Here is a 25,680-nt window from a genome sequence, read left to right on the forward strand (position 1 = left end):
ATAGCAGCGGCGGCGGTAGTGGTTGCGAGCAGTGGCAGCGGGCGAGCGAGGGGCAGTGCGGCGTCGGGGCCGAGGGGGTCGAGAGAGGGCTCACCCCCATTTAGGGCTGGAAAAAAAGCTCGAAGCTCGCGAGCTAAACAAGTAGCTCGTGACTCGGCTCGAATCGACTCGAACTCGAACAATAACAAGTCGAGTCGAGCTTTAGTTTAAGATCGTTTATAGGCCGAGTTAAACGAGCCAATCTCACAAGTACTCATATAACTCGTTAGGCTCGGTAAAAGAATCAGTGTTTCTTGATGGGTAGTAAAAAACAGCCACTAAACAGCTTGCGTCCAAGCACAAGGCCCAACTGCTCAAGGCCTAGTCACCCAGGAGACTCACACATACATGACCATATATGTACATGCTAAATTCCCAAATATGTTCCTGTCGTATTCGTAAAGTTTTATGTTCATATCTTTAACGAGCTTAACAAGCTAAACGAGCCAGCTCGCGAGTTATACAAGTCGAGCCAATATTGGATTTAAGCTCGTTATAGTAACAAGTCGAGTTGAGCTAGCTCATTAATGAAACGAGATTTAGCGAGTTGAGTCAAGCTGGCTCGACTCGGCTCGAATTCCACCCCTACCACCATTGACGAGTGGGGGCGGTGAGGCTCGATGTAGCCGGGTGGTGAGGTCGTACGGCGACGAGGGCGACGGGGCGGCGCGGTTCCACCGCGTGGAAGACGAGGGAAGGCAAGATGGGGGAGTGAGGGGGAGGAACTAGGGTTATGGCGCCTGGGGGAGAGGGGCAAGGGGTCATATAGGTTGGGAGGGGCCACCGATGGTCGCCACGCAAGGCTCGGGCGCCATGGCCAGGGGGTGAGCGCCATGATCCCCCCCCCACTGCCTCCCTGTAGCAGGAAAGGGACGATGGGGTGGGGTGGGCCCTATCGGCCGGATGGGCCATGTGGCCAAGGGGAGTTCCCTCTTTTCTTTCCTTTTATTTTTCCTTTTTCTTTATTCTTTTTTAAATGTCACTGTTTGTATTTATTTAGGCTATCAAAAGATTTTTGCAAAATATGGAACTTGGCCATATAAATGTTGTGCAATATTTCGTACTGCCACAAGAAGTTCGACAATTAAATGAATTAATTTGAATTTTACTTAAATACAAATTGATTAAAAAGGTTGTTTTGGGCACTGTTTTAAATAGGTTAGGGGCAGTTAAATAAATCAAATTATGCTGGTTTATTTATGACAATTAGTTGGTGAATTTTTGCAACCCAACGAACAATTTTGTTTTACCGTTTGAACAAATAAATTTTTGACTTTATTTTAAATTTAAATTTGAATTCAGTTTGGATCAAAGTGAGGCTTAGAAAATTAATTGCGATGACATGGCACCATTAGTGTGTGGTTACTGTAGCTTAATTACCGAGGTGTTACAGCATCAAGATAGCTCCAATCCTTATTGCGAGCATCAAGGTAGCTCCAGTCCTTGTCATTGTCATGCTCCACTTTCTTCCTCCGGGGTTTGCAGAAATCAGGAAAGTTGTCGTCCTTGATCCAACACCAGTCAGCCGCCACTAGTTCCACTTCAGATGCAAGTTGTCTTCAGGATAAATCTCCTTGGTGCTGCTCCTGGGGATCCAGGTGACGCTGTTGGAGAGAGCATCTCCCTCAATGCGTGGAATGAAGTAATGTCAGAAGATGGCTATGTTGGGCACTACTTCAATAAAATTCTCGCACATATGCGCGAAGACAGACATGCAGGTCATGGCATTTGGCGTGAAGTCTAAGTGGCGGAACCCATATGTATACATGATCTCTGAAAAGAAATCAGAGAAGGGAGGAACAAGCCCGCAATAGAAATATGCGGTGATAAAGGGATATTTATCTTCGCCAGATTTGGTGGTGCCGGGAAGAACGTGGGGTGCAGTGTAGCCATCGTCTCCTTCCCCCACATGTATGCGTACTGCTCCACCATGTCGATGTGATTCAAGGCCGGCGCAAAGACGATATTATCCCTCCGCAGCGCTGCCATCTCCTCCTTCCTTGCCTCCGCTTCTGGGTTGACTACCTTCTCCAGCTTATCTTGGCCCTTCTTGGGTGCCATGATTGCTTTGGGGAGGGCAGATTTGGGAGCGAGCGACGGTGTGGAGCGGCGGCGGAAGAACCTGCGCTTTGATCTTGCACAAGGTTGAAGATGATTGGAGGCGAATTACTAGATTGAAAAAGAAGGGGATGAATGAGGAGTGCCCCTCGCGGTCTCCTTTTTATGGGGAAGCCGTGGGGGTGGCTCTTTACTGTCCTACATGGCTGCGCTTTTTCAGGCGCACTACCCCTAACAGCCATTTCAATCCACCTCTTCACGTTCTGCATTTAATGTGCGTCGTGGGGGCGTGGTAAAAGAGAATATTACAACGGTTATCCTTTGCCACGTGTGCGTGAGCACTATTTGGGCCTAGCCCAACGATGCTTTGCTACTATATAGGAGTACCAAGAAGCTTTCAAGCTTTGCATATGCCCTGCATGGCGATGATGATTATATAACACATGAACAGAGCAGCAGGAGCATGGCGTCGGTACAACCAGAGGAAACCGCATGACAATGTTCTGACAATGTTAAGGATAAACCTGTCTCCAGTACAATGACAGTTTTAAGACGACGACAGGGACTATGGTATGGTCTAAGATAAATATGTGAAGCCCGAGCACACACGTATGCTCAGGTGGGCTTTTCCGCTTCTGTACCAAAAGTATTAATATGATAAATACATGGGATTTAACTTCTCTCCAGATTGCTTTCTCTTCTCCTGGATTCTGCCTGCTTTAGTCTAAGGTCATGGGTTGGGAGATGCAACACCGGAATCTGGCCTTGCGGACATTTTTCAGGACCTCCATCTCCACACGCTCCAGCATTCTCACAACATCGGTAAAAGGGGGGCGGACATCGGGGTTTGCATCCCAGCACCTTGTCATGATCTCCCCAAGGGCAGGTAGGCAGTCATGGGGTATGGCTGGGCGGACACCCTTGTTCACCACAGCAAATGCAGCTTGCACTGCTGTCATGTTTGGAAAAGGAAGGGTCCCGGTTATTAGCTCCCACAGGACAATGCCAAAACTGTAGACATCAACTTTCTGATTGTATGGTCTGTGCTGGATCATCTCACTGCAACCCCAAAATAAGAACAATAAACAATAAGAAATAGTTCATCCAGAATAAATTAGCACATCCAAATTAGCAAAATATTACACAATAAGAAATAGTTCATCCAATTGCAGTATTGCACAAAGCTATATAGTTGGAGCAGGGTCATGCAGAATCTCAGGAACACCATAAGTATTAATTTCACATTTCCTTGAGAATACAATGGTCCAATGGGATGGGTCCAAAGAACATTAGAGGAACGAATTTGACGCTAAGGATAACAACCACTAACATGTTATTTCATCGAGATCAGATTAGCACTGCAATGCTCTGATTAGTAAAAATGGTACTACCTCCATGCTTGTAGTTGTTGATAGTTTTCCTATAAACTTGGTTAGACTTTGCACTGTTTGACTTCAGAAAAAACTTGCAGGCCTTCTTTTCAAGCATGGAGGGAGTACTTAAAAGCTTTTCAAAATTCAAGACAAGTTCCAACGAAGAAGAGAATTTTAAACTACATGCAAACATGATTTTAGTATGAGATGCAAAAAGGAGTGCACCTGCATAGACATATTATCGCTACTAAATGCATGCTGTTCACTTTTTATACCAGTTCAGGAGTTCCCAGGTAGTTTGCTCAAAGAACTTAGCTGAGCTACATAGTCAGATTATTATATAGAGCAACTGATGGTTGCTTTTGGACATGGCTATGGTACATACAACTTTCAGTAAGTTTTTCTCACTGTTTCCCCCACTCCCCATCGCTCATATTTGTAGGATACTTAAAGGAGGGTGTGAAAATGCATGTAAAATCTAATTTACATACATATGTACCATAGTCAGTCTCTTGCTATTATGCAAGTTTATTATCAAAAACATGTTGCCACCGGAGTTCTGGTATATCAGGAAGCCCACTTTGATATGCTTAGAACTGCACAAAGAAAAAACTAAAGGCTTGCCAGCAAGAGACTCGAAAAATAACAAGCTTGAGCACTTCTCCAACTTGGTCTTGATTTAAAAGCAAGCTAAGGTTGAGCCTAGGCTGGACAGCGGAGTCTGTTAAGGAAATCTAGACATTTTTGCACATATGAAATAAGCATATAAGTTTAGCGTGCATGGTTGTCTCGTCCCAGTTATGCAATCTCGTGTTGTTCAATAAATGGAAACCTAGTTAAGACCTATAATTTTCTATAGAAGAAATTTGTTAGCACTATGAAAGAACTAATCAATAATCTTTTCGGGTAGTTCATGGATTAGTTTTATTGGTTTTACCAGTTTGGCCGTTACAATAATTTCTCACTTCCAAGTACCAACTATGTACGAATACTACCCCCATAATTCAACTCATACTGAAATGTTTCTAAGGATCTTCATTTATTTATTATGACTTGAATTCAGCTCGAGCATGGTACAAGCTGAGCATAAGCCCACTCTCTAGCTAGGTTTTCAGTGCAAACAAGAGCAGAACAAAGTCAAGTTTGCTCCCTAGCTGCTCTGGTATAGTAATCAACAACAACAACTAACCCTTTAGTCCCAAATAAGTTGGGATAGGCTAGAGCTGAAACCCATAAGATCTCGAAACCAGCTCATGGTTCTGGCACGTGGATAGCTAACTTCCACACGCCCCTGTCCATGGCTAGTTCTTTGGTGATATTCCAGTCCTTCAAATCTCTCTTTACGGACTCCTTCCATGTGAAGTTTGGTCTACCCCGACCTCTCTTGACATTATCAGCATGCTTTAACCTTCCGCTATGCACTGGAGCTTTTGGAGGCCTACACTGTATATGTCAAAACCATCTTAGACGATGTTGGACAAGCTTCTCTTCAACAGGTGCTACCCCAACTCTCTCACGTGTATCATCAGTCCAGACCCGGTCCTTTCTTATGTGGCCCCACATCCATCTCAACATGCGCATCTCCGCTACACCTAAGTGTTGAAGATGTCGTCTTTTAGTCGGGTAACACTCAGCGCCATACAACATTTCGGGTCGAATTGCCATCCTATAGAACCTGCCTTTTAGCTTTGTGGCACTCTCTGGTCACAGAGAACGCCAGAAGCTTGGCACCATTTCATCCATCCGGCTTTGATTCAATGGCTCACATCTTCATTGATATTACCATACATCTGCAGCATTGACCCCAGATATCGAAAGGTGTCTTCTGAGGTATCACCTGCCCATCAAGGCTTACCTCCTCCTCGTGCCTAGTAGTACTGAAACCGCACCTCATATATTATTTTAGTTCTACTAAGCCTAAAACCTTTCGATTCTAATGTTTGTCTCCATAGCTCTAACTTTCTATTAACTGTCGTCCAACTATCATTGACTAGCACCACATCATCTGCAAAGAGCATACACCATGGAATATCTCCTTGTATATCCCGCCCTGGCAGCGCCTTACAAATACGCCCGCCTTAGGCGCTTAGGCGTTGCCTAGGCGCTAGAGCGGGTGGTGCTCGCCTTAGGTCGCCTTACCACCTTAAAAACATATCCCTTGTCACCTCATCCGTCACGAAGCAAAAGGATAAAGGCTCAGAGCTGACCCTTGGTGCATTCCTATTTTAATTGGTAAGTCATGAGTGTCACCATCACTTATTTGAACACCTATCATAACATTATCGTACATGTCCTTGATGAGGGTAATGTACTTTGTTGGGACTTTGTGTTTCTCCATGGCCCACCACGACATTCCGCGGTATCTTAGCATAGGCCTTTTCCAAGTCAATGAACACCATATGCAAGTCCTTTTGCTCCATGTATCTCTCCATAAGTTGTCGTTCCAACAAAATGGCTTCCACGGTCGGCCTCCCAGGCATGAAACCAAACTGATTTTTGGTCACGCTTGTCATTCTTCTTGAGCGGTGCTCAATGGCTCTCCAATAGCTTCATTGTATGGCTCATCGACTTAATTCCACGATAATTAGTACAACTTTAAACATCCCCTTGTTCTTAAAGATTGGTACTAATACACTCCGTCTCCATTCTTTTGGCATTTTGTTCACCTGAAAAATGATGTTGAAAAGCTTAGTTAGCCATGCTATCGCTGTCTCCGAGGCCTCTCCACACCTCAGTGGGGATACAGTCAAGGCCCATCGCCTTGCCTACTTTCATCCTTTTCAAAGCCTCCCTGACCTCAGACTCCTGAATTCTTCACACAAAACACCTGTTGGTATCGTCAAAGGAGTTGTCCCGCTCAATGGTAGAGCTCCCATTTTCTCCATTGAATGGCTTGTCGAAGTACTCCCGCCATCTATGCTTAATTTCCTCTTCCTTGAGTTGATCTGCTCCTTCCTTGATGCATTTGACTTGGTTGACATCCCTCCTCTTCCTCTCTTGAATCTTGACCATCTTATAGATGTCCATTCCGCCTTCCTTCGTGTCTAAGCGCCGATAGAGGCCCTCAAACGCCTGATCCATTGCTACACCCACAGCTCAATTTGCAGCCTTCATTGCCACCTTGTACTTCTCTATGTTGTCTACACTCCTATCCATGTGTAGTTGTCCAGAACAGTCTTTCTTCTCCTTAATAGCCTTCTGGACAACATCGTTCCACCACCGGGTATCTTTAGCTTCGCTTCTACTTCCCCTGGTCACTCCAAACTCCTCTAAAGCCACCTTACGAATGCAAATCGCCATCTTCATCCACATATTGTTTGAATCACCTCCTTCCTCCCAAGGACCCTCCTTAAAAACCCTCTCCTTGAAAGCCTGAGTTGCCTCTCCCCTTGAGGTTCCACCACTTCATTCTAGTGACATTGGCACACTTATCCCGTTGGACAAGAATCCAAAAGCGGAAGTCTGCCACCACAAGCTTATGTTGATGGACAACACTCTCTCCAAGTATCACCTTACAATCTAGGCAAGCACGCCCATCTTCTCTTCTCAAGAAGACAAAATGAATCTAGCTAGATTGTTGACCACTACTAAAAGTCACTAGATGTGATTCTCTCTTTTTAAAGAGGGTGTTAGCTAAGGTCATGTCGTAGGCTAGAGCGAAGCCTAAGACATCTGGTTAGATAAAACGAGATAGAAATTCCACCAATAGCTCGACTTTGCTTTGAAAAAGTACATGTTGCTATGGTAAGAGTATATTACCCCTGAACTTTGATCAAGTGTTTATTTAAATCCGTAAACAATGAAAATAGTTACGACAAGATGCATCATTTAAAATAATAGCAAAACCAACTTAGGGGGCCATATGTTGTAGCTGTAGCTAACAATGGGTTGACTTGGTAAAGGAGTACTTGATGATTGTGATTCATGAGTGCTTTGCATGAAGTATAATTAATTTCCTTCTATGTTGCTTAACAACTTTCCCACTTAGATAAAAAAAAAGGTTGCCCTAGGCTAGGCCAAGGTTGGACCCTTCCCCGGACCCTACACAAGTAGGAGCTACGTGCATCGGGCTGCCCTTTTTGTGTAGGCTAGGCCCAGGTTGAGCTAGCAAAAAGACTTGTTCATTTTGGGCCTTAACCCGTCACCATACCCACAGGTCTACTGGATGTCTAGATCTTGCTTAAATTGGGCTGCCTCTAGGTCTTAGTTTTTTTAGTGACACCAAACTAAATTGTAATTTGAAGCTCAAAGTGCCAAGCCCATCAAGACATCCTAATTTACTCACATGTAAGTTCTTGTCCACCAAAGGTCATTAATGTTGGTTCCTTTTGTTCTCTTCTTTTGCAATTTAATTTTTTCCAAAATCAATCAAATCCATACGAAATCTGTTTAATACATATGATAAGTTCATTTGTAGATCTCAAATCTGTCCCCTGTTTACAGATTTGAGCACTTCAAAATGCATGCATTTAATTAAATGTCATTAATGCGTTAATAATTTGCATAAATCCTAATTAAATAATTATACCTCAGAAAAATATAAATAATATTTTTTTGATAAAAAATGCAGACACCATTTATGCCATTTTCATGCATTATTAAACAACTTTAACCTCCTGTTTAGTATTAATTCAATTTTAACTCCAAATTGCATATGGGGTTGTTTTGGAAACCAATTGCATTATGATTTCCAGCTCTTTATAATTTGAGTAGCGTAGTTGTAGGGCAGTACAACTTTTTTCAAATGGCACGCGTCATAATTGCTTGAGCATTGCATTGAAGCTTTTGGTCGTTTTATTTTCCTTCTATGACAGGTGTGCTTCTTCACGATAGACTCGGGTACCTAAGTTGCTGACGACAGTTGTGACCCCACTTCCGAGGACCTTGCCCACGACCAGGCTGTTGAGCCAACAAGCAAGTAAAACCCCTTGATCATACCCATGCTTCGCTCACTTGCTTTCATTAGGGTTAACAATGCTATAGTAGTCTTTTGATGCCTATCTGATGCATAGCCTGACTAAGACCCGCTTGGGTGCTCGACCAGCAGAGCACTCGGGAGAAGGGTACTCGGGGGGGGGGGGGGGGGGGGGGGGGGGGGGGGGGGGTGCTCGGGTCCGTGAGCTTACCCGAAGCCCCAACCTACCGAGTCATCCGCACCCCTTGGGCTGCCACAACGTTCAGGTCGGCCATGTTAACATGCCCAGGAGACCACGCCCCCCGGAGCGCTGACACTTGGCCCACTACCTTACTAGACCTATCCAAGGGCCACACCTAGTTCAGGCTATCCATTTGGCATACACATAGTTGCATTTGCATGTTTTCGATCTTTGTTACGATGACAATGATGAATGGTACGATACATACATATAGGAATGTGGCGCGGCAGGCGGTCAGCCTGCGACCTAGCCGATCCCTATTCTCGCTCACACCGTCTAGGTCCAACTCGAAGCTATGGCCAGACTCTCAATTCGGGTACAACTCAGTTTGGGTGGCTTATTGGATTTGTCCGCAGCGAAGGGAAAGTGTCGAGTCAATCACCTCCACTGGCTCACCACGTGAGGTGTGCTACCCGCATGCATCAAGGGATGATCGAACGTATGAGTAACTTGGTGCACCCCTAAAGGGATAAATTTATTTGAATAGCCATGTCCGCCATTGTTCATAAGGCAGTAAGGCGGCCTAAGGCAAGCACCAAGTGCCCTGACGCCTAAGCGCTTAAAGTGGGCATAATTGTAAGGCGCTGGCAGGCGCCTTACTGCCTAAGTGTCCAAGGCGAGACGCCTTATAAACAATGTCCGCAGTTATGGACGACTTGGAGATTTTGTACTCGATTATAGAACTTCAACTAATCATTAATGACTTGTTAGTAACATAGAACGAGTTCCATCAATAATCTATAAAACTTACCAACTTACCAATGTCTTGGGACTGCTTCCTAGTGAGAGATGCGAGGGGGTGATACAAGATAGTGTTATGATGTGGCGGTTAGGATAATAACCTAGATGGTTCTTACGCGCCCTCTTACCTTATTCTAAGAGACACAAGTTGTAGTGTTCTTGCCGCTCAAAACCACGTACCCTTCTTTGAGAAGGGTGCATACTTAGAACAGATATGATTTAAGTCCTGCGGTGTACATGATGCAGTCACCTTGTTTTTCAAACCAACTTGTTGCAGAGGATTTTATGGATCCACTTGGTGGTTAGTACGTGGACTTCACTGATGTCAACAACGAGTAGATAGGAGGTCCCACGTGGCAGCCTGAGTCCTCGTGGATGAGATCTTGTTTATCTTTCAGCCTCTTACGCAAATGCTATTAAATTTGTCCGTACTCAGACGCTACTTCGTTTCCACTGATGTATGATGAGATGTTAGGTCATCTGATCTATAAATGTAATAAATTTGCTATCTTGCTCCATGTATGAGCTTTTGCTATATTAATATATTGGCAGCAGCGGTAATGTTGTGATGCCGACTTTATTCATACCCCAAAACGTCCGCAGTGCGTCTATGTTATGAAGTGTGCGTCGTGGGTAGATTCTTGATACCGTTAAGTGGGTTATCCAAATTACGGGGTTAAGCGACTCGTTGTATTGTATGGGATTTCATCACCCATGTCCTCTAGAACTTGTGTGGGAATCATGATTCCCTTGTCGGATGTGGTTCCTGATGGGGATTGATGAACCAACGATTCCAGGCTCTTCGAGAGGAGATGGCAATTGGCAGTGTGGTTGGTTCCAAGCGCCAATCTCGGCTTCCCATATGATTTCCTCTGCTAGATTCATATAGTCTTGGTCACGGGGTCTGGCAGATTTTCAGTCTGAAACTATGGGACTATGCAGAGGGAAATAAACAAAGTTTCACAGGATTTTTGTTCCATTGTTAGGGGAAGATAGTATAATCCTGCGAACAAAACAAGCATGATAATACACAAGTTAAGGTGACTTCTGAAAGACCAAAAGAGGAAATTTTGGTCACAGAAGAAACTATGTCTACAGAGTTGAGTTATTTGATCAGATACTGCTAACTCACCTTTTTATACAGGACCTGCATTTAACATTTTAGTGTCTTCCAGAAATGGATCTCCACTCTTGGAAAAACTTAAAAAACTGGGTAATAGCAGCAAGAGCGTACAGGATTGAACAACCATAGCTGGTCAACCAAACAGGAGATAATGGCTTAAGGCAAGAAAGCCAAATAAGTCTTACATATCTATATCTATATCTATATCTATACCTAATAATAAAGGACGGAGGCTTTCATACTTCTCCATACGTTATCCTTTTACATCCGTCGATTTTACGTTAATCATAAAGATTGACGGCTGAGATTTGAAAGGAGGTAGGTTTTTTGTTTTTCTTCCGTCACCCCTTAATAATAGGTAAACCTTACATGTGCTTCCGCACAAAAAATTAATTCGCACGGCTGTGATTTGAACTCAGGACCACCCTGTTGACAACGCGCACGATAACCAGTCCACCGGGTAGCACTTTTATTCTTCAATAGAGATAAAATCTAGATGGACGTACTGGATGGATGGAGACTATGGGCCGGCCCATCACCAGGGTATCAAGGAGCCATCTTTCGATTTATCCCACCTCACCCTCTTAAATAGAATTCTTTCGATTTATATATGTTTTAATTTCAATGGTATCAAGGAGCCATCTTAGGAATTACTCCCTCCGTCCCAAAATGTAAGACGTTTTTTGACACTATTTTAGTGTCAAAAAACATCTTGTATTTTGGGACGGAGGGAGTAATAAGCAACAAAGGAAGGAAAGGATTGATACAAAGAAATAAGGAAGACGTGCGAGAAATAAGGAAAGGAATAAGGAAAGAAATGAGTGCTGCGTGGATTCGTTGCGTCCTATGCTGGTGGGGCTGGAAATAAGGAAAGGAATAATGAGTAAGGAAAGGAAAGTGGTGGGGCTGGACCTGGAGAAGGAACGCTCATTAATAAAGAAGGGACAAACCTTTCATAGTTCTCTTCGGTTTTCCGTTGTTCCAGTTAATCAGGAGGAAGCGTCTTTGTACGTACTTGTACTAAGTCGATTTTCCGTTGTTCCTGTTAATCAGGACGAAGCGTTTTGGTACGTAAAAGGTCTCCACACAAACAGGAAAAAGCAGTTGATCAAGGACACGAGATGGGACCGAGTTGACATCCATCGAGATCAAACACGAGGGGAGGCGGCGCCCAGAGGTCAGGGACGAGGAGGCGCCCAGCTCGTCAGCCAGATGGAGGAAATATTTGGGACGGCCTGTTCCCGTGCACGAGGAAGAAGATAGGAGGTGGGTGTTGGTCACGGAATCGCCGCGGACACGGAGGGCCTCAGGTGAAGACGCAGCGCAGTGGGGAGAGCGGTGGTGCACAGACGACAGCGAGCAGCGGCGGCAAGCCACGGACGGTTGCTCCAGGCCATCGAGGCGATGAGCCGGCGGAGACGACCACAACCCTCCTTGGTGGCTCTTTCTTTGGAGTTGTAGACGAGATTATGGATTTTTATAAAGGGGCTGTAGCGTAGTTGGCCGCCTAAGCCTAGGTCTGGACCGACAACTGGACGCCGGCTCTTCTAAGGAGTGGTTTCTGATCTGGCGGACCTTCTCTTCGGGGAAGGAGATCCCAAGCCGAAAGAGTGTGGGGCATGGCCGTAGCCGATGGCCCATGACAGCATGGTGCTCACAAGTAGTTTCCTGCAAGGTGCTTCTGCTGCTCATGCATGACTTCAACGTCCGTGGATTTTGGGCTGCACAATTAAGATCAAAAGTCTGATTCCTGTTCGTTCCATACGACTAGCAATCCTCCTCCCCTCAGCTACACAACAAAAAAATCTCCAAACTCCAATCACTAACTTCGATCTAAGTGGCGGCGCGTTTGTTCTGGATGTAAATCACGCCTCCCAGATCCTACCCTAATTTATTCACACATGTGCTGCTGTTGGTCAGCACTGCATGATGTATTGTAGTGCGGGACTACTGGCCATGTAGTATGCATGTAGCCGCGGACTCGCGGTCGCCGTAGTAGCAGTGGTAGATGAGACCTGCTAGCTTTGGCACATAATCGATGACACTGTCGACGATAGCGATGCCAGCAAATCAGGATATTTATAGTTCTATACCTACATGTTGAGGTATGTGCACCATGGGCAACACGAGCACCGCGCTCACGGTACCACCATCGCTCTGTTCTGAATCAGAGGCATTGTGCGACCCAATGTCCAACTTTGAATGTTGTCAAGCACCATCATGTTCTTGCTATGCAGACCAGCACCGTTGAGGGCTTAGCCAAGTTGATTTTTTAGCCATCTAACAACAGAGGGCTAGATATTGTCATGGGAAAAATTTTGATGGATAGGATATTGGCAGGGTACAGAACAGTGTAGGTGAGACGGGATGACACAGAGAATGGTATGCAAAATGTGTAGACAGAGAATGGTATGCAAAGTGTGTAGACAGAATTTCATACATTTACATTGACAGGTCTAGGCTTGCTGAAGAACTTCATGCTTTTTATTGATTATTATGCTTAACACCTTTGTTCACTCATTATTTACTTTCTGTTCATCAAAAATTATTTATTTCGTACTACATTATAGCATGTTCGAGGGATGGATGCAAGCAGAGATGGCCATGATGCTAGCTGATAACACTCGCTAACTTTACGAGTTTACATACCTTTTCTCTAACTAAAAAAAGGTGTTTCTTACCAACTACTGAGCCTGCCAGTTATAGACCAATGGCTCTAAAGTCACTACTAAACTTACTTTATTGTATATACCTCCATAATTCTCCTTCCAAGATACTAAAGTTTATTGATGATCCTTTGTTTCAGGATATGCGTACAAGAGATTTGCAGTGCAGTTCACGGCACATCATAGATTACATGGCTAAGCAGCCCACCTGTTTTTTGTAATTGTTTGTTGTGTTATTTAAATTAAATTGGTTTATGTATTCTGCTGGAGCAGTCACATGTCATACTAATTTCAGAAGAACAATTTCTAATCTAATGGTTAATGTATTGTTAGTCTAAAATGAAAATCCCAAACAAAAACAGAGTCACAATTTGTATTTATGCGACGAATAATGAAAATTTCAAATGCTAAATTTAAACTAAGATTTTTGGAATAAAATGTTGTCTCTAAAGCTTGTCTCATGTAAGCCATCAACTAAATGTATTATATTAGCATGAATAATTGTTAAGTGCAACCAGCGGCCAGTTTTATTTGATTTTGAATAAACAAGGTGGGCTATACATTATATGATCTCAGTAGCTTGATTTGAACCTCGTTGCAATGCACGGGCCTTTTTGCTAGTCTAGCAAATAAGTTTTACATGTCTAGTGACTAAATTCAGATGTACAGATAAAATTACCCTGCAGCGGCCATTCCCCTCCCTAAAAGTGGATTAGAATGATAGCTTAGTTTTGCATCAAGAGCTAATGAGAGAATGACAAGGTCAAAGCAATAAGAGAATAACCTAAAGCAAACCATAGTAACATTCTATTTATCTCATAGTAGTAGAATATTATGAACAAAATCAGTTTGAAATATCCTGTAGTTAAGACCAACCAAATATTCCTGGCTGAGATGTACCACCAGGTAATACAAGCCTAGTTGGTTTGATGCCAATTGTTGGCAAGTCTAGAAAATTGGCTATCAATTGGTTGGCTACCAATTGGTTCTTGCCCATCTCCCAAAAGAAGGTATAATTAGATCCGAACTATGGTCTTGAGTGATGGCAATGTCAGGAAATGAAGCATAATTGCCTATTTAGAGTAACATCACTACTAACAGAAATAAGCAAGATAAAGAGCAGTTTGTTCAACTTACGGAGCCATCCAACGGTATGTTCCTGTTTCAGGTGTCATCCCCTCGGTCTTCACTTCAATCCTAGCAACTCCGAAGTCAGCGATCTTGATCGATTTATCACCAGAAATCAAGAGGTTATCTGACTTAAGATCTCTGTGGATGAACCCAAGGCCATGAACATAAGCCATGCCACGTGCAACATCTAGTGCCTGCTTCACTGCCAGCTTCAGTGGAACGGACCTGTTCTGCCTCCTATTCAGGAAATTCCTAACAGATCCACCCTTTGCATACCCTGTGACAATGCACCAAACTATTGGCTTCCTGCATGCGCCAACGAACTTGACTATATTTGGATGCCTTAATTCTGCAAGCATCATAACTTCTTGCACAAACTGTTGCTCCAGCAGCTGAGCTTGTGCGGGGTCAGCCTCGGGCCTCTCCAAAAGCTTAATGGCAACATCCATCCCATTGTAGGTCCCCCTGTATAGCTTCCCAAATGCGCCTTGTGCAAAGGGCAATCCCATGTGGAGCTTCCCCAAATCAATGGTCCACTCCTCATAATCCTTGAGTGTCTCAGTCGGGAATCTAGTGTCCATCAAAGCCTGTGCCAACGCATCATCACTCAAGGCATGAGACACCCGCCCAGGACGGAAAATGCTGTTCCCAACCGAGTAGCTGACCACAGCAACAGCTCCCCTGTGGCTAGGATGGTTAAGCATCCCAGTACGCGAGTCAGTAGAACCAACACTACTGTTGTCCACAGACATTATGGAACCACCGTGCATGCTGGTCTGCATGCTGTTAAGGCTATCAATGGACATGGTGGAGCCCTCCCCTAGCTTCTGGTAGTATGCCATGTCGCAGAAGTTGACGCCACCGTCCTGGCCGCTTACGGCACCAATTATCCCGGGGAACTTGCCCGCTTCCATCATTCTCAGATAACCAAAGCCTGAGCTCCGGCAACCTTTCCGCTCTTCCCTTTCTCCCTCACACAGTCCACCCAAAGGCGATTGCCTGCAGAGAGAACCCAACGGAGATTAGAAGTGACAATAAGCTAAAGTTTTCGTCTTCATCCTGCAAGCTATACAATTGCCACAACTGCCAGCACGCAAGCATAAAATCGATACGATACAGCAAGAAAAACACAAAATCCACGAGGAGGAACACCCTAATCCCTGAAAGAACACACAAAATAATCCTTGCAGGGTCAGACTTCGCTCCGAATAGACCCTTGCCCAGACCAAATCGAACCCTCAACAGCGACCTAAACCAAAGGAACCCGAAGCACCAAACCGCATCCAGGACCAAATCAAGCTCCGGCACGAAACAAGAGATGGCGAGCCAAACCTTACCCCGGAACTGCCCGCTTTTCGGGTCCGGAAGTACAGCTCGCTGCTTCCAATTCGCACCCCACGCGACCTCGGCGCCGCACGGATTCCAGCGATCCGGGCCTCGATCGGGAGCCCCCGGAGCCGCGGCGTCGGGATGAGGGCCGCAGGGGACAGGGTCAGCTGTTGTGTGTGTGAGAGAGAGAGGAGGGTTAGCCCAAGGGCGCTTTTAGGCCAAAAATAGCGCCTTTGGTTATGCCGGCCATAATTTTGGCGTGATAGCATCTCTAACAGTCGCGCTAAATAAGCGCCCTGTTATAAATTTGTTTTTTAGTGCACGCAATCGATATAAGAGTTTTAGCGGACGCGCAACAAGCATGCGCGGCAAATAGAGTTAGGCGCGTGTGGTATATAGAGTTGGGCGCGCGGTTTGAATCGTCATCGCGCGTTGTGTATTTCGTGCGCCTGCTTCCGCGCGCCGCACACTCGAGCGCTCGCGTCACACTCTCTCCACCGCGCCACCTTCGCCCCGCCCGCGCCGCCGGCAGCGAATTGACCCGATGGACGCCCGCGCCGGCACCCCTCTCACCCCTTCCTACACCCGCGACCCCTCCGCGGCCGCCGCCGCCGCAAACCCTAGCTCGGGGAGCTTTGGCTTCGCCTCTGTCGGAGCTCCTCCAAGCACCGGCATCGCGCGCGGCCTTTTCATGCCACCACAGATGACCTCGGCGGCGGGTAGCGTCACGCCGGCGCCCGCCGTGAAGCCACGTGCCCCCCTCTCGAAGCTCCCAAATGCGGCACGGCCAAAGAAAGGCAAGGTATCCGCGAAGAAGAACAAGGCGCCGGACGGCTCAGGCTCCTCGAAGTCGTCGAGGAAGAAGCTTGCAGGGCGTGCGACGGGCGCGGCGGCTACCGAAGCGCCGGCGAGCTCACTTGTTGGGCCGGCGGCCGACACGCACAAGGTGTTCGAGGAAATGGCCCAAAGGTATCAAATTTCGCCAACTTTGTTGTTGTAGTTTACTTTTTGAATGCATACATATAAATAGCTTATTTGCTTCGTTGTATATACTTTGTAGTTTCAACGGTGAAGCATATATGTCAACTATGGGTGTTGGCTCCAACAATTCACATTGGTCTCAAACCAATGACATGCATTTCGACCATGAGTTCGAGGTGGACGAGGATGGTGAGGGCATTGTCGACGCACCGAAAGGAAGAGGAGGCACTATACCAATGAAGATGGCGGTTGACAAGTTGAACCCAAGTGGCACTAATGATGAAGACAGGGTATGTGCCATTTCATCCATGTTCATCATGCTTGTTGTTGGTGTTTGTAGTGCTAACTTGTTTTGTTTTTATGTAGTTCAATATTGCACAAAACTTGTTCAAAGGAGAAGAGAAGAAGAGCAAGAAAGGGAAGATCAAGAAAGGAAGACCATTTACCTTGCCTCATTGCTATGAATCATTGAAGGATGATGAGAATGGAAGAAGCATGATGATATGGATGATTTGAATATGAGCAACAAACGCAAGCGAACAATTGATTTGGATGATGAGGAGGAGGAGGCATCAAGTGATGACGGCAAGAGAAGCCCCACACTAAACTCGGTTTCTGTAAGTGCATCTAGCGCCCCTTAGTGTTTTTGGTGTATTGAAGACTTATAGGTTAAGGGACTAATGTGTTTGTAAGTGTACACAGGCCTATAAATCTATGAGGAGTTTGATATTTACGATGAAAGTCGACCCCTAAAAATGAATGTCTTCAGCTAAAGACTTTGGTTTTCTTGAGGAATTTGAAAGTGAAGAAATTGGTGTGACCGTGAAGACTTGATATTCATGCGAGGAATATGAAGCATGAAGACTTTTGTTTTCGTAGTTTTGTTTTCTCTCTTGAGTCATAGGAAACACCATATTGTTAAAGGGGGTCGAGGTAAAACTAAGGGAAAGTTTCCAAGTGATGCTCATATCAAAATCCTACACCTACCCAATCCTTTCGAGTGAAGCCATTGAAAATCTCATATAGTTCAATTAAATTCTTCAGTGACAGAGACGAAGATCTTCTGGTCTCTGAGGAATTTGTTCTGACTGAGGAGTTAGGAATTCGCCAGTGCGGATTGCCTACCAGTGAGGAACATGATAGCCCTGAGAAATTTGATACTCAAATATCTGATCGTTGTTGTGTTATGCGCCAGTTGTCCCAAAATATCTATCCACCTAACGGCCATATCATTCAAGGGCATTCATGTCTTATCATGTCGGGCTGCTCCCTAGGCTATAAATAGCCGCCCCCTACACCACTAGATGGTTAGCTGCTCTAAGAGAAACTGGCACTTGTCATTGAGAGCATCCCATCCTCCCAGGACTTTGAGCGAAAATCATCAAGTGTGAAAAACCCAAACACCTACAAACCCAAAGTGATTGAGCATCACTGAAGAGACTGTTCCTGTGTGGAACTGACGCTTGTTACCTTTGATGACTGTGCATCCTCCGGACGGTTAGGCATCATGGTCTAGAGCATCCAAGAGAAAATTGTGGGTCGCCGAGTGACCGAGTTTGTGAAGGTTTGGAAGTCACCTGAAGACTTACCGCAAGTGATTGGGTAAGGTCTGTGTGACCTTAGCTCAAGGAGAATACGGTGAGGACTATGTGTCCGGGACTGTGTCCTCGGGTTTAAATACCTAGCCGCTCCAACCAAACGTACGACTGTCACAGTAGTTCGAACTGGTCTACCAAATCATCGTCTTCATTAAGCTACTGGTTCTATTTTCTCAACCCTTTCATTTTCTCATTCTTGTGTAGAAGTATTTAATCATTACTGTTTGAAGACTTTGACTGAAGACTTTCTCAATTTCCTCAATCCTAATTCTTTAGTCACTTTGTCTTCAGCCTGCTTATCCTGTGTTTACGCTACTTGTACTCTGTGCTTGTTTTCATTTCATCATGATGACTGTGATACTGCTCTGTTACGCTTGCATCTGAGTACTTATTCCGCTGTTAGTCATTCGTGACTTAGGAAATTCCTCACCTTGAATTTCCTCAGTGACGAATTTGTAAAAATCGACTATTCACCCTCCCTCTAGTCGATATAACGCACTTTTAATTGGTATCAGAGCAAGGTACTCCCTTATTCTATGTGATTTTGGTTTAACCATCTGGAGTTTTAGTTATGTCGACTGCAGGCATGATCAAGGTCTCGGCTGGGTGTCCTATCTTCGATGGGATGGATTACCCCTACTAGAAGAATAAGATGCGAATGCATCTTGAGGCAATTGACAGTGATCTCTGGTATGTTGTGGAAAATGGTGTTCCCTCTGTCACTCCTACCATTAACGCTATTGATGTGAAGAGATTCAAGCAAATTGACTCTCAAGCGAAGAATATCATATGTGGCCATCTAAGCAAAGGGCAGTATGGCAGAGTGAGTGCTTTGGAGACAGCTAAGCTTATCTGGGATATGCTGTCAAAGGTCAACAAAGGAGTCTCAACTCAACGTGACTCTCGAGTTGATGTTCTTCTCAATCTCTTCAACCACTTCAAAAGACTCGACGATGAAAATGTTCAGCAAACCTTCGATCGCCTCACTGACATCTCAAATGAGCTTCAAGCACATGGTGCCACTGACATCACCGACCATGAGGTGGTGAAGAGATTGTTGAGATTGCTTGATTCCTCATTTGACACTCTTGCATTGACGATTTTCAAGAACGTGGAGACTACAAGTCACTTGATCCTGCTAATATCCTCGAGAGGCTAAATACTCATGAGTTCCAACTTGCTGAGAAGAGAGATCTCTATGGACCGAGCTATGGCAGATCACACGCACTGAAGGCCAAGGCAGTCTCTGAATCTGAAGGAGAGGATTCTGGTAGCAGTCTTGGTGATCCTGAAGAACTGAGTCAGGAGTTAGCAATGCTCGTGGGGAAATTCCAGAAGTTATGAAGATGTTGTCGCTTTGGTAAATCCTCAAGAGGTGATGACATGAGATCAAATTCCTCGTCTCATGACTATAAGAAAAGAACTTGCCACAAATGTAAGAAACCTGGTCACTACATTACTAATTGTCCTCAATGGGAGAAGGAATCAAAGAAGAAGAACTACAAGGATTACAGTTCTGAGGACTCAAAGAAGAAGAAGAAATCTTTAAAGTCGTCATCATCAAAATCTTCAAAGTCTGCATCTCACAAGAAGAGCAGCTCCAAAAAGGCTCAGGCATTCATTGGCAAGGAAATGGACCCTAAAGCCGAATCTGAGGAAAATGAGGAAGAGGAGAAATCTGAGGAGTTAGACTCTGGTGTGGCAAGCCTGTCCCTCGCTACTGCTTTCATCAGAAACTCCATCTTCAATTCTGAGGAAAATGACTTCCCAACACTGCTGACGATGACGATGATGACTACACTCCCATCTATTGCTTCATGGAAAAAGGTGCCAAGGTACTCAAATATCCTTCCTCTGAATCAAGTGAGGATGAATCTGATGAAAACCTCAAGCCTAGCTATTCTAAACTTGCTAAGATTGCTGTGAAACAACAAAAGACTTTCGAAAAGGTTCAAAATATGCTAGACAAAAGCGATGGCCTGTTGGGTGAAGAAATGGATCCAACTCAAACTTTGACTGAAAATCTTCAGAGACTTTAGACTAAGTTTGACAACCTTCAGAGTCATCATAACACTCTCTTAGCTGATCATGAGAAACTTTCTTATGAATTTCTTCAAAGAAAGCAAGATCTTGAGCAGCTAAGGGTGAGTTATGAAGATCTTCAGAAGGGACGTGATTCATTGCCTGCTCAACAGATCAGTTCTGCCCAGGTTGAATTCATTCCACCATGTTTGAAATGCATTGAACGAGAATCTGCTAATTCTTCACCTGAAAGTTCAAATGCTTCTATTGCTGCAAATTCTTCAACTATCTCCGTTATCACAAATTCCTCATCTGAGGATACCACTAGTATCACTGAAAATGCAGGGTTGAAGGAATTGTATGTGACAGGCATGTACAAAAGCCTCAAAGGGCATCAGGCTCTTTGTGATGTGCTTAAAAAGCAAACCCTCAACAGGAACCCTAAGAAAGAGGGTATTGCCTTTGAGAGGAAACTCAATGCTGATGGGACCTACTAGAAACCTGAGCAGTATCCCAAAACCTCATGGGTTGCTGCAAAGGGACCTTCCGTAGATCCATCCACTTTATCTGGCTTTACATGTCAATGTTCATATTCTTCTGATGAGTCATTTGACTCTAATTATAAACTGTTCAAAAATCAAAATGGTGAAGTATTTGCTAGACATGTTGGAACTAACTGCAGGAACGGTCCCCCTATGAAGAAAATCTGGGTTCCCAAAAGGTGCCTTGGAAGTCTTCAGGTGAATGTCATCATGACACCACCTGTGAAGAATAGGAACCCCAGATCAAAGTCTTCATATGGACCAAGGTCTTCATATCGATCCAAGTCCTCATATGGACAAAATTCCTCATGTGGACCAAAGTCCTCATATGGATCAAAATCCTCATATGAACATCATCGTGCTAACCCTTCTGTTTCACACGAAAAGCCTAAGGGTTATGAATATGTGCATTATTCTTCAAATCATTATGTTCATAAGTCTTCTAAGAATTTCTCTGCTTATTCATATGCTTACTCTAACCCCTCTTTTGTGAAACGAAGTGGACTGGCTTCTATGCCACCTTTTCTTATGGAGCTCGCAGAATGATGAACTCTTTGCCACCTTTCCAGATGTGGGTGGTGAAGAAAAAGAACTAATCTCTTATGCAGGGTCAGGTCTCCAGACGAACATGAACGTCTGATGAATTTGCTGGAGACCTGAATATGCTTGAAAGGACGCAAGCTAATCATGAAGAAATGAATTTTCATTTCTCACGTCCTCATACTGTTATATCTGTTGTATTGTTTGATGAAATTGATCTGATGAATATGATGTCATATTCTTCATTAAAGAAGTATATGAGTTCGTAAGATGCACTAATTCATCTGCAGGATGATCAACCCAAAGCCACTGAGTGGGTCCTCGACAGTGGATGTACAAATCACATGACCGGTGACAAGAACCTATTGATGGACACTACTTTATCTCCATCACATCTGAAGCATATCACCTATGCTGACAAAGGCAAAAGCAAGGTATTGGGTCTAGGTAGGGTTGTGATCTCAAAGGACCGACACATGGACAAAGTCATGCTTTTCGAGTCCTTAGGATACAACCTCATGTCTGTCTCAATGCTTTGTGATCTTGATATGGTTGTTGTCTTTGGCAAGTATCGTTGTGTTGTGATCATGGAAGCTGACAATTCCAAAGTCTTCGAAGGCTTTAGGAGAGGAGACTTGTATGTTGTTGATTTCTCTACAGGACCACAACCTGCCACGTGTCTACTGGCAAAAGCTTCAGAATGCTGGCTATGGCATCGACGACTAGGTCATGCTGGCATGAGGAACTTGCACACACTCGCGAAGAAGAAGCACAACATTAGCATCAAGGGTGTCAAATTTCTCAAGGATCACATTTGTGGAGCTTGTGAAGTTGGAAAGATGACCAAGTCCAAGCATCCCTCAAAGACCATCATGACTACCACTCGTCCATTTGAATTGATTCACATGGATCTCTTCGGCCCTACTCATTATGCCACATTCACTAATGTTGCATCTTTATATGGCTTTGTTATTGTTGATGACTATTCTCATTACACATGGGTGCATATCATCACTTACAAAACTGAAGTGTAGGAAGTCTTCAAACGATTTTCCTCGAGGGCTTCAACAAACTTCAGTGTGAAGATCAAGCACATTAGAAGTGACAGTGGGACCGAGTTCAAGAATACTAGTCTTGATGACTATCTTGATGAACTTGGTATTACTCACGAGTTATCTGCTCCTTATACTCCTCAGCAGAATGGCGTCGTGGAGCGCAAAAACAGGACTCTTATTGAGATGGCTCGCACTATGCTTGATGAATACAAGACGCCTCCCCGCTTCTGGCCTGAGGCAATTGATACTGCGTGCCACATCATCAACATGGTATATCTTCACAAATTCTTCAAAAACACCTCATATGAACTCCTCACTAACAAGAAATCCAATGTGAGTTATTTCAAAGTCTTCGGTACTAAATGTTGGATTAGAGATCCTCATCACAGTTCTAAATTTGCACCGAAAGCACATGAAGGTTTTATGCTTGGTTACGGAAAGGACTCGCACACCTACAAAGTCTTCAACACTGTTCACCACAAGGTTGTTGAAACTGTAGATGTGTGGTTCGATGAAACTAATGGCTCACAAAGAGAGCACCTACCTCCTGTGCTAGATGAAATGTCACCTGAGGAATCCATTAAGTTCAAGGCTACTGAGGATGTCGTTCCTACTGAAGAATCTACTAAAGAAGTCATTCCAGAACATGAAGAACATCATGCTGGTGCACCTGAGGAAAATGGCTCTGAAGAAAATGCTGATCCCACTCAACGTCGTCAACCCGCTCATCCTCGCGTCGCACATGAAGTGCAGATTGAGAAAATTATCAACAACATCAAAGCATCAGGTCCTCTCACATGCTCAAAGGCTTCTCATTTGTCTAACTTTTGTGGGCACTTTGCTTTTGTCTCTATCACAGAGCCCACCAAAGTAGATGAGGCATTTCTGGAGCCTAAGTGGATTCAAGAGATGCAAGAGGAATTACATCAATTCGAGCTCAACAATGTCTGGGAACTTGTCAAGCGACCAAACACACGCAAGCACAATATCATTGGCACCAAATGGATCTACCGTGACAAGCAAGATGAAAATGGCCTTGTGGTGAGGAATAAGGCACGTCTAGTAGCTCAAGGCTACACACAGGTTGAAAGAATTGATTTCGATGAAACTTTTGCACCTGTTGCTAGACTTGAGGCTATTCGCATATTGCTTGCTTATGCTAACCATCATAATATCATCTTATATCAAATGGATGTGGAAAGTGCATTCCTCAATCGTAAGCTTGAGGAAGAAGTATATGTTGCTCAACCCCTAGGTTTTGAAGATCCTAAGCATCCTGACAAAGTCTTCAGACTCAATAAGGCCCTCTATGGCCTCAAGCAAGCCCCTTGGGCGTGGTATCATACTTTGAAGGAATTCCTCATGAAGAAAGGCTTCAAACCCGGTTCACTTGACCCAACTCTTTTCACCAAAACCTATGATGATGAATTATTCGTGTGCCAAATATATGTTGATGATATTATCTTTGGCTGTACTAACCAATGTTACAGTGATGAATTTGCCTATATGATGAGTGAGGAATATCAAATGTCTATGATGGGAGAATTGCAATTCTTCTTAGGTCTTCAAATTCGTCAACAACGCAAAGGCATCTTCATATCTCAAGAGAAATACCTCAAGGATGTGTTGAGGAAATTCGGCATGCAAGATTGCAAAGGCGTCAAAATCCCTATGCCCACAAATGGCCATCTATGCACTAATGAAAATGGTGTAGACTTCGATCAAAAGGTATACCGCTCCATGATTGGCTTCTTATTGAATCTATGTGCATATAGGCCAGATATTATGCTTAGTGTTTACATGTATGCCCGTTTTCAAGCTACACCGAAGGAATCACACCATAAGGTTGTGAAGCATATTCTTTGATATCTAGCTCACACTCCAACACTTGGATTATGGTATCCCAAGGGCTCGGTGTAACGCCCCGAGACCGATGTGCCAGGTGTCGTCCAGTTATTCACTGTTGTTGCCTTGTCATTGCTTGCGTGTCATGCATTTCATATCATGTCATCATGTGCATTTCATTTGCATACGTGTTCATCTCATGCATTCGAGCATTTTCCCCGTTGTCCGTTTTGCATTCCGGCGCTTCGTTCTCCTCCGGTGGTCATTTCTACCTTTCTTTCGTGTGTGGGGATTAAACATTTCCGGATTGGACCGAGACTTGCCAAGCGGCCTTGGTTTACTACCGGTAGACCGCCTGTCAAGTTTCGTGCCATTTGGACTTTGTTTGATACTCCAACGGTTAACCGAGGGACCGAAAAGGCCTCGTGTGTGTTGCAGCCCAACACCCTTCCATTTTGGCCCAAAACCCACCTAAACCCTCTCCATTATCTAGAGCGTTCGATCACGATTGCGTGGCCGAAAACCGCACCTCATTTGGACTCTCCTAGCTCCCTCTACCTATAAATATGTCCTCCCCTTCCAAATTCGCGGTCTAACCCTAGATCCACTCCTCCCTGCGCCGTCGGACATGTCCGCCCGGCGGCCGAACACGTCCGCCGCCCGCTGCAGCGAATCGCATCGCGCCACCTGTCCTCCGCCGCCGTCCTCGCGCCGCCGGCCCGCGGAGCCCAGATCAGGCCCGCGCGAGCCCACACCGCCGCCGTCGCCCGCCCGTTTCGACCCGCCGCCTCCTCGCCGGACTTGTGCCGCCTGCTCGCCGGGGCGCCTCGCCACCGCGCCCCTTCGTGCTCGCTGCCGCCGGCAGCCGCCCACCGGAGCCGCGGCCCGCCGCCACCGCCTCCCGCGGAGGAGCCGCAACCACCGCCGCCCGGCTCCCATGCCTGCGCCACCTCCCGCTCGCGGGCGAGCCCCTTCGCCGCCTCGGGCGCCATCGCCGGCGCGGCCATCCGCCGCCCCGACCGCGCTACTCCGGCGCCGCCCGGCCTCGCCACGGCCGGCTGCAACCTCCTCGTCGCCGGCGTCCTCTCCGGTCACCGGATCCGGCCCTCCTCCAGCCTCCTCCTCGTCTCTGGCCTCCTTCTCCGTCTCCGACGCAACTCCGGCCAACTCCGGCGAGATTTCGTCGGGATGGATCAGATCCACCCATCCCTCCAACCAAACGGCTCCTTCCCCATGTCCCGGATATCTCTGTCCCGCGTTGACTTTCGCGGAGGTATAATTTCACTAAGTCCCCAAAATTCCTAGATCCATATGCTCATGTTCATCGCATTGTAACTCCGCATCCGCAACTCCGATTTGCGCATATAGCATATCAAAATGTTCGTCTCAGAGAGTACATCATTTCATTCCATTGCATCATTTTCATTTGAGCTCATCTTGATGCCCGAAATGCTGTTAGAAAAGTACTACTTGAGTTAATT

The 25,680-nt window shown here is 45.2% G+C and overlaps 1 protein-coding gene across 2 annotated transcripts; it reads right to left on the reverse strand.

Moving 5' to 3' along the window:
• Positions 1 to 2,582: 2,582 nt before the first annotated feature.
• LOC125524395 (serine/threonine-protein kinase STY13-like) lies at positions 2,583 to 15,859 on the reverse strand. 2 transcript variants are annotated; one of them, XM_048689449.1, is made up of 3 exons: positions 15,625 to 15,859; positions 14,294 to 15,286; positions 2,583 to 3,156 (listed from the first exon to the last, which is right to left on the reverse strand). In XM_048689449.1, exons 2-3 carry the CDS (start codon positions 15,202 to 15,204, stop codon positions 2,817 to 2,819), a joined length of 1,251 nt encoding a protein of 416 aa, XP_048545406.1. In that variant the 5' UTR covers positions 15,205 to 15,286; positions 15,625 to 15,859; the 3' UTR covers positions 2,583 to 2,816. The 2 variants fall into 2 exon arrangements, with proteins under 2 accessions (XP_048545406.1, XP_048545407.1); XM_048689450.1 differs by having other exon boundaries at positions 15,620 to 15,844.
• Between the last annotated feature and the right edge of the window lie 9,821 nt (positions 15,860 to 25,680).

Source organism: Triticum urartu, chromosome 7 (genome assembly GCF_003073215.2).
Source record: "Triticum urartu cultivar G1812 chromosome 7, Tu2.1, whole genome shotgun sequence".
NCBI lineage: Eukaryota > Viridiplantae > Streptophyta > Magnoliopsida > Poales > Poaceae > Triticum > Triticum urartu.

What these genes read in the sequence shown, in the direction of transcription:
- LOC125524395 (XM_048689449.1), bottom strand. Translation starts at nt 15,204, where the DNA reads ATGATGGAAGCGGGCAAGTTCCCCGGGATAATTGGTGCCGTAAGCGGC. An exon ending in ACATACCGTTGGATGGCTCC is followed by an intron (nt 3,157 to 14,293) that starts GTAAGTTGAACA and finishes TTGGGGTTGCAG; the next exon opens with TGAGATGATCCAGCACAGAC.